This window comes from Apaloderma vittatum, unplaced genomic scaffold (assembly GCF_000703405.1).
Source record: "Apaloderma vittatum isolate BGI_N311 unplaced genomic scaffold, ASM70340v1 scaffold19822, whole genome shotgun sequence".
Classification (NCBI taxonomy): domain Eukaryota; kingdom Metazoa; phylum Chordata; class Aves; order Trogoniformes; family Trogonidae; genus Apaloderma; species Apaloderma vittatum.
The window spans coordinates 12,117-21,405 of NW_009705493.1; the positions used below are offsets into that span (position 1 = coordinate 12,117).

Genomic DNA, 9,289 nt, shown 5'->3' on the forward strand with positions numbered 1-9,289 from the left:
TGGTCTGCATGCAGAGGTGGTGGGTTTGGATTCCCACACACCAGTTTTAAGTGTGGCCCTGATCGCTGAGGGGTCACACAGATAACACAGCACCTTTGCAGCTACACAGGTCATTGTATTCCAGACCAGCCTACACAAGTGTGACAAGCACAGAAAAAATTTGTGCATTTTGCACCGTCTAATCGCTCTATGCTCATCCCTTGTAATTCCTGCTAAGTATTCACAACTCTGTGGATGCCAGGTTGTATCAAGAGCCAAAGCTTCTGCTGCTTTCACATACATAAAGCTAATTTTTGAGTTGGAGGCAAATGCAATTCGTATTGCTTCAGCTCGGCATGCGTTCCTGAGCCTAGAGATGCAGGATGACTTGCTCAGGATCACTGGAGCACTCAGAAAAACGGACAGAGGAGATCCTAGCAGGCTGAGCGTTTACATAAATGAGGGCTTTGGAAGAGGAATACGTTTTGTTTCCATGCAACTTTTATACTAATGCAGTACATGAGAAAAAGCACAAACCCTCTGCCCTTGAGCATGCTTTCAAATAAGACTAGAGGGATGTTGAACACATTTAGAAATGTGAAGCAGTTACTCCTCCCATATGGTTTATTGAGGATCTCGGTTTTCAAAGCATGAGTAGCAGTGAGGCCCGTTATTCTTTCCAACATGCAAAAGGCACAAGAAAGTCATCAATGTGATTCTGTGCAAAGTGTCTCTAAGAAAACACACAACGAGGAAATAACAGAAAAGAGCCCCCGATGGAAGAGAAAGCCAAAGTGCCTTCAGAAAAGTGCTGAAAAGTTCTGAAAATGGTCGTGCTTTGTTTCAGAGTCCAGGTATGCTCAGTCGGTGAAAACTGATGCTTTGCAAATCCGTGAAGGAATACTCAAGAGACAGAGCCAAAAGGCTTAAAACAATAATCTCCTTCATGTGCCAAAATCCAGGATGAAAGTCAAAATGATTTCTTCTCAGGAAAGAAGTGCGACAGTTAAAGACAGACATTAAATTCCTTAAAAAAAAGCCCACCAAAACCAGACGTAAAAAGTGGATACATTCTAAGAGCAGCTCAATAAAAAATATTCCTTTTAATGAAAATAATTTTAAAAATGGATACTTGAAGAATGCAAATCCACCTTGACTGTGACCGGCTTCTGCACCCTGCTCCCAGGAAAGCCTCTGAGCACAGTACGATGCCTTCGAGAAGAAGAAAGTCCCCACTACCTGCCTGTGAGAAATGTGATTGGCGAACAATTTGGAAACACAAACGTACAGGACCGAGTATCCAAGTCCCATTAGTTAACTTGGGTGTTGGGAAACTTCCCGGGGTTCTCATCTCTCGCACTGGTGCCGGCCGGTGCCGGAGGTGGTGTCGCTTCCCCATGAGCACGGCTGAACCCGTGAACCCCTGAGCCTCTCGCTGGAGTTGAATACTTAAATCTAAAAAAAATGCATTTACAAGTTGATGCTTTTTTGTTGTTGTTGTTGTTTTCTTATTTCCTTGCAGTATACGTTTCTACTTCTAGACTATGGAATGTTACATTAAACAATATAATTATTCATTACCTTGCTTCAAATTTCATTACAGTTACTGAGGCTTCATCATAATTTCACACAGCACAGAGACACCAAACTAAACACCAAGCAGCCAGCACTAGATGTATTTTTTCTTTAAGTACCAGTAAGCAAAATATCCCATTCCCCCCAGAGATCCCATCAGGAAGGAGGCTCCAAAGAAGGAGGGAGGTTTCCGCTTGACCAGCCTGAAGGCGTTGGGTACCACTGCAGAGAGGAGCGTGGTATGTATATCTCCCAAAACTTTCCTGAAGGCGAAGCGTTTTTGTATCCTGTCGAAGAAGGATTGTAGGTTAGGTCTGCTGCCATCTTCCCAGTATTTCTTAGAGAGTCCCAGAAACTTGAGGCGATGCAGGGTGGCTCCTAACAAGACATCAGCCAAGGTAAAGACGCACCCGCAGAGCCAAAGTTCACACTTCTGCCCTGGAGAGAGAAGCGACAGAGCAGGTAAGTAGGGTAAAAAGAAACTCTTGGGTGAGCACCTAAAGGCTCGCTCAAAAGATCTGCAAAGGCAGGAGCATTTATATTGGACCTGGGGTGTTTTTTCTCAGCTCTCTAGTATCCCAAGAGATCAGACCCCATCTACCAGGCTATGTGATGGAGGATATGTGAGGCCGCAAAGCTGGGAATACGAGATGATAATTTACAGCCACCGTGAAGATACAAGTTGCTATCTGCAAAAAATGGCCCTGCTGCCTCTCTCCCAAGTCAAGAGCAGTAGGAGATGACATCCTCCCATAGGCAGGAGGTGCCTGGAAAAGGGCCCCTTAACCTCCCTTGAAGGAAGATGTGGTGCAGTGACCCCTTCTGCTGTGTTAATTCTCGGGGACAGCAGCAGCGTTTGCCCTTGGCTGTACTGGGAGCTGTTTCAGGAGCGTCATGTTAACTTGTCCTATTTTAGGGATGTGAGAAATCCTCAGGAATCAAAACCATTTGGTGGCCCAGCCTGGCTGCTTCCCTGTGTGCTATTGTGGAGATCCTGCCTCTGTACCCTCTCCTGCACCAGGGACCCTGCTCCAGGACACAAAAACTGGCAGCACATGTCTGCAAGAGCCAGTTTTTTGGGGGAGGCAGAGCTTGGTGCAATTGCTGGGCATGAGAAAAGATACTAAAGCATTGACAATCCCTGGTAACAGTTCACCCTCAAAATAACCTCACCAGAGAGGTATCCAGGAATAAACCAAACTCTTCTTAAGCTGAAAGAAGCAAGCTTAGGCCAGGATAGCGTTAAACACTCCTCCGATGCCTTTTCCGTGCTGAGGAGCAGGGCTGGGATGGAGCTGTGGGAATTGGAGGGAGGTGCAGGTAAGGAAGAACAGCAGAAAGGGCACAAAACCTGGCCTCATCCTGCCTCAGCTCCCAGCTTTGCACAAAACCCTTAATTTTGGGGCTTTTGCACTGTCCTGTGGCTGTGATATCAGGGAAGAAGAGAGCAGCACCCTTATTGCACCCCTGCACAGGCACTGGTGCTGCAGGGCCAGGCCAGGGGAATTACTGGTAATTAGCAGCCCTCGTTTGCAGCCACTTGGCAGCCTGCCTAATCCTGCTAGAGGCACAGCCCAAGTGGACAGATTGCCTGTGCCTAATTAGTCAATAAATGTTTTCAGTGACTAATGAATTGTGGGGGTACTCCAGCCAGAGCCTCCTGGGTGCTGTGGGGACCCAGGGATGCTCCAGCTCAGGGGTAAGTGAAGTGGGGCTGAGGTGGTGCCTCGCTCCCAGGCACTGGTGCGGGAGAAGGAGAATGCACGTGTGAGGATGGTGGTTTTGGGGAAGAGCCATGGTCTTGGCCCTACCCCTCCTAGCTCTGGGCTTGTACCCACTGCCAAGGTCTGGACCCATCTAGGGGTGCCCCAGCCCTTTGCAACCCTTCCCAGCAGAAGCAGGGGCAAAGGCAACTCGTCTCCTTAGTGTTTGCAGCAGCCCCAAATTGGACCAGTCTGTCCCAGCTCAGTGGGGTGCCTGTGGCAGGAGGGGGTCACCCTGTGCTCCTGCAGCATCTACCGCCCTCCCAGCCCTGCCCGCGTGGCTGCGTGCCGGCCGGCAGTCTGGGCTGCGTGGGAGGAGAGCTGCTGCACTGCGGCTCCTGGGAGGGTGCCAAAGGGCTGGTGCTTGTGGCCGCCGCTGAGATCCTGACCTGGCTGTGGGCCTGGCAAGTGAAGTTTGGGGAACCCAGAGCAGAGGGCAGGAGCAGCGGGCAAGAACCGAGTGCTCTGAGCACCCGGGACAGCCTCCAAGGGCACCTCATTAGGCTGAATTCTGCTGAGCTATCCCAGCTCTCGGGTCAGTTAATGAGGGTGTTAGTTGCAGGCAATTAGGGCAATGGAGGGTGCCGCTGTGAATGCATCACGGCTCTCGGCAAACCCCCAACCCGGTGCCTTGCAGTGCCTGACTGAGTGCACCTCTGAGGGCCCTTTGCTGCAGCCCTGAGTGTGACGCACAGCTCCGCATGGCCCAGGCTGGCCCCGAGGGCTGGCGCTGCATGGCCCAGTCTGGCCCCGAGGGCTGGCGCTGCTGCGGGGCCATCCCCTGCACCTGGGCTCTGCTCCGGACCTGGCACTGCAACCGACTGTCCTGGCACTGGGGTTACAAGCCCTGCTGACAGTAGGGACTGGGAAGATGACAACATCGTCGGGGGGTGACAGCGGGACAAGCGATGCCCAGCTGTACCCATGCATCCCTGTCTGCCAGGGCACTGAGGTGGCCCTCAGCAGGCACCCAGCGCGTGTATTTGATGTTGGGGATTGCTGGTGTCACTCTCTCCTACCCGCTGGCATTTGACGCAGATTCTGTAAAGGCTCCTACCCCTCTAGAGCCCCTTGAGTTCCCATCAGGTTTCCTCGTCCATGCTCCGTTGGGACGTGCCACAGCCCCATGGCTGGGGGGAGCTTGGCTGAGGGACATGTCCCCAGCCCTGTGCTTTTGTCAGTCTCTGCTCTTCATGGCGCAACAGCCTGGGGCCAGCCTGCTTCTTCCTGAACCAGCCAGAGCATCAGTCACTGGTAGTGAAGGGGACCTGCCACCACCCTGCAATGACTTTAGAGCTCCCACAGAGCAGCTGTGAGGACAGGGGTCTCGCTGTCACCTGTGGCAAGGGCAGTGGGAGCTGCCCAGCACAGGAATGGTTTGCCAGAGGTCAGTAAGACCACAGCTGCAATGATATTGGTGCATGCAAACAAAGAAGAGGCCAGAGCAGCCCTGTGCTTGCCCTATGTGGGGTGTTCATCAGGCGCAAAGCCATCTGCTGTTCCTGGTGCTGCACCTTTGCCTCCTGTGGCAATACACCCCATAAAGGCAGCACACCACCTACCTTGGTACTCCAGTTTCCTCTTCTCCAGCTCGGCCTCGATCTGGTCTAGCACCATGCCCAGTTCACCAAGGATCTTCTTCAAGTAGTTCACATTGTCGTGCTCCAGGATCTTGGCCTGGGTGGATAGTGGGGTTAGGATGGATGGACGGATGGATGAACAGATGGATGGACGGACACATGCCCCTGCAACCATGCAGGGACACAAGGTACCAGGTGCCCTCGGCAGGTCTGTGAGTCATGTCCCCACACGGCCAGAGATGTGTGTGGGTTTGACCCCCTTACCATGAGCTTCTTCTGCTTGGAGAGGTAGGGCTCTGATAGCTGTGGCTCCTCTTCATGGTCCAGCTTCATCAGCTCTGTGCTGGCATTAGCTAAATGTCCTGGGGAGAGAGACAGAGGGGCTGGAGGGTCTGTGTTTGCCAGGGTTCAGGTTGACTTTGTGTCTGGTAGCAAAGCACCTTGTTCTGCATGCAAAATCGTGTTGTGGCACCAAGAAAAATGCCCCAGAGAGCCAAAGTGGGACAAATTCATGGCTTGATGCCATAGCAGTGGACAGCCAGGGCATCACATCTCCCCCTAAGGGCATGCAGCTTCTTCAGCCCTTCCATCCGCTCACAGCCGGGCAGCACTGGCTGCAGGGTATGACAGATCTTCCTCTGGCCATGACAAGTCCTGGCTGTGTGGGTTTCAGGGGTTTTTTTTCCGTCTCCTCTGCTGGATTCGTGTTAGAGCCGCCAGCAGATCTCTGTCTCTGTCTGTCTCTTGCTGTTTTAAGAACATCCCTGAGCTTCGCCCTAACCTGGCTCCTGCAGCTCCATCCCCAGCAGATCTATCCTTGGGGATGTCCGAGCCGGCTGCCCGCGTGTGTGTGCAGAGCAGCACGGCAGTAGCGGCAGGGAAGGGGATGCTCCCTCCTGAGGGAAGCTGTCCCACCCCAGCTCGGTGTCCAGGGATGTAATTTGGTAGTGTGGAGCCCATCCTGAGCACAGGAGAGACAGCCACCCTCCTCCTTCTCAGGGCAGGGGGAGGATGCAAAGGACTGTGCAAGGGAGCTAACGCAGAGAAAAGAGCAGAGTAAATGGAAGAAGAAAATACAAGATGCAGAGTAACACCTTAGGGATGACATAAATTACCCAAAGCTGGGCTAATCTTTTCCTGCCAGGGACCATCTGTTTCTCCCTCCTTGTTTCCACTGACAAGGGCTTGGCTCTGCTGATGCAAGGCTGCGGGAGGTGCCAGGGCTGGCTGGGGCAGAAGCCCGCAGTGGCCTGTACACTGCCACAAAATGGTGAAACTCCCCATTTTCTACCACAAGCCTTGAAATTCATTTTTGCTAAGGCTCCCAGCCAGCTCTCCTGGGTCTGTAACTTGGAGGGAAGCCTGTGTATCACTTTGTTCCCCTTGGGAGAGCCTGGCCTTCAGTTCACCTTCCTTGGGATGTAACTACAAGGATGTGCCTTGGCACCCACCGCAACAGGGCAGCCCAGTCATCACCTAGGAATAGTGGGTGTGCTGGGGAGGAAGGGCAGCACCAGCACTGGGGCACCCCACAGACCTGGCCACAGCCCCTATGTTGCAATGGCTTGAGAGAATGTCACCAGCAAGGAGGTTTGGATGAGGAGATATTTTAAGGATCTCAGCATGCTGGGGTTGTAATGTGAGGTAGACGGGGTCTGAAGCCATCGCAGCAGGACCTTTCAGGGAGGGGACGGGCTCTGCACTCTGCATCTGCCCAAGGTCTGGAGGTGGAGGTGACACTTGGAGACCTGGGGACAGCTGCCTATGCAGGGTGCTAGGAGGGGCAGGGCAGATCATAAGACACACCTCAGGAATAGCCTACTTGTTGGGTGTGAGAGCATCCCCTTTCAGAGGGTTCATCCATGACCCAGGCAGCTGAAGTGACAGGATGGGGGGAACACTCTTGGCTACAGGTGTTGTTTTGGTCTAGAGTCCAAAGGATGGGACAGACATGGGGCACACTGGTTCCTTCCTAACAAGGTCACTCTTCTGGGGAGGGACTCTCTCCAGGAGCAATCCTTGCCGGTGAGTTATATTAAGCATCGTCAATGTTTCATGAGCGCTTGAAGGTCAGGTACACAGTCTTATGCCGATTCATCCACTATCAGCAAGTCAGTCTGGCTGTATTCTCTCGCTTTTGCTCTTAGAGCTATCGGAGGGAGAGAACATGTGGGAGAGGAAGAAAATTCACGTGCTCTGGAAAGAGCTGGGTGAGAAGCTTGCATGGCCCATGGGAATCTGGACACTCCTGAGGGTAGGAAGCATTTATAGGGTACTTGCAACTCCCAAATTAGCCATGCTTTGCTGTTTCCCAGCTCTGTCCCTGCCTGCGTTGGTGGAAAGGGCAGAGCAAGACCAGGGGGGATGGTCAGGCTGTGGAGCCAAGCCGAGCCTAAAAGAAGGGCCAAAGAAGCCGTCCCAGTGTCGCCAGCCCAGGGCAGCCCCGCTGTAGAAGCGACTTACTGCGGATCTCAGTGGTCGCGTACTTTGGGATCATGGAGTCGGTGGTGAGCTCGGGGTGCAGGATGCAGCCGTGCGTGTAGGCGTCCATGGGGAGCGAGTCCAGCAGCTCCCGGTACTGCAGCACCCGCGAGCGCAGCACGCTGCCCGGCTCTGGGATCAGCTGCGTCACGTTCTCTGTGGGGGCAAAGGGAATGGTGTTAGTGGCGGAGGGGGCTCAGGCCCTCGTTAGTGGCTCATTAGCCTGTGCTGGACACCAGTGTGCAGTTCTGCTTGAGCTACCTCCGAGCAGGGCTGGCTGTGGTGGTGCGTTAACCCCAAGCTGTACCCCACGCTCTGCCCTCTCCCTGCTGTCTGTCCCAGCCAGGAGTGAGTCCAGCCCGTGCCCAGAGATGGGCAAACCTGCAGGACCGCAGGGCTCTGTACGTGCTTCGCACACGCTGCGTCCCGCAGAGCTCAGTGTAGCAAGGCCTTCAGCTCTGAATTGCCTGACTTTGTACATTGTGGTTTCACATCTCGTAGAAGTGAAACAAAATCTTCCTGTTCTGCAGAAAAGAGCTAAACCACAGGGATTCGAGTTTGGGATCTCCTCATTTACACACTCATTACACCAGTGGCAACGAGGCACCTAATTTTCTTGGGTTTTCTTGAAAATCCCATACAAAATGGATAATCAGGGAGCATTTGACCGAAGGATCCCAGCACATCTTCCCTCCATGCTCAGCCCGTGGCTCAGCTGCAGGAGCATCCCTCACCCCAGCCAGCTCAGCACCTCCCTCACCAGGGAAATTTTGGCAGCTCCTGACTCCTGACAGCTCCAGTTCGGGTCTGTCCCTGTTGGTAGGCTCTGTAAACTTGTTCTGACTGATTGGTCATTGGTGTTACAGTCCCCTGAGCGAGGGGAGGTTTTGGTAGCTCCTCCCTGCCTGCGGGCTGTTCGCTGCCTGGACTCCAGCTCTCCAAGTGGGGATTTTCCATCTGAGAAAAGTGACCAGCTGAATGAAATAATAATAACTGACCTATAACCTGCGTGCTCCTTCCACAGGGCTCCTGCCCAGCACCTGACAGGCTGGAGCTGAGGCTGGCAAATGGCACATCCGAAGTGACTGCCCCATCCAGCACCGAGATGGAGCGACCCCAATGAAATAGCAGCACGCTGGCCACTGGACGGCATCCTTCAGCACGTCCCAGGGAGGTTTTTCTGTGAGGTAGTGCTCACTCTGCCTTTGCACGCCACAGTAGACCTGCATGTACAGGCTGCTGTTTCATATAGTCAGGAAGGGATGGGCTGTGCAGAGGTGGGATGAGGGGAGGCTCAGAAGGATGGGGCTGGGGCTGCAGCCCTTGGAGGAGCCCCTCACCCAGGCCCTGAGATGCGTCACCACCAGCCAACTCATCAGTGTTTTCTTGGCACTGGCCTAGTGAAAACCACCCCAAAATGTGGCTTATTGTGTTTTGGGGGAAAGAAAAGCATTGCTCATCACACCACCCTTTACTGCTAGCTGACCTTCAGGGTGTGTGTAAGCAGCTGGAAAAGCTCATGGGAAAACAAAAGTCAGTGAAAACACCTTCTTATAAGGGCATTTTTAAGCTCTGCACGTTTCTGCAAGCTGGGTGACTCCCACTCAGACCAACGCTGTGGCATCCTGATAACACTTTTGCAGCTGCCATTGGTGGGTGATGGCTTGGAGCAGAGCACAGAAGGGAGTGATGCTCCAGGCCCTCTCCCCTGGAGCTTCCCCCTCCCCATTTCTCAGCAAAAAGATGAGAAATTGCACCTGGCTGGAAAATCTCAACGGCAGGAATTCCCCAGCGCACGAGCAGCACTGTGTCCCGCTCCTGCCGAGGACAGCCTGTCGGCACATATGCCGGACCACCTGCCCTTCACGAAGATCACGTGAGGCTGCTGCGCAGTGTGGGGACGGCTGCCAT

At 53.5% G+C, this 9,289-nt stretch overlaps 1 protein-coding gene across 4 annotated transcripts in view; it reads right to left on the reverse strand.

The window, feature by feature from the left end:
- Positions 1–1,473: 1,473 nt before the first annotated feature.
- Positions 1,474–9,289, reverse strand: part of GDAP1L1 (ganglioside induced differentiation associated protein 1-like 1) — a 12,093-nt gene continuing 4,277 nt past the window's right edge. The window contains exons 3-6 of one of the 4 annotated variants that reach the window (XM_009865431.1): positions 7,361–7,534; positions 5,162–5,259; positions 4,880–4,994; positions 1,474–1,992 (exon numbers count right to left, since the gene is read on the reverse strand). In XM_009865431.1, coding sequence (XP_009863733.1) covers positions 1,649–1,992; positions 4,880–4,994; positions 5,162–5,259; positions 7,361–7,534 — 731 coding nt within the window. In that variant the 3' untranslated portion in view covers positions 1,474–1,648. Of the gene's footprint in view, positions 1,993–4,879; positions 4,995–5,161; positions 5,260–7,360; positions 7,574–9,289 lie in introns of all 4 variants that reach the window. The other 3 variants (XM_009865430.1, XM_009865432.1, XM_009865433.1) reach the window with 3 other exon arrangements.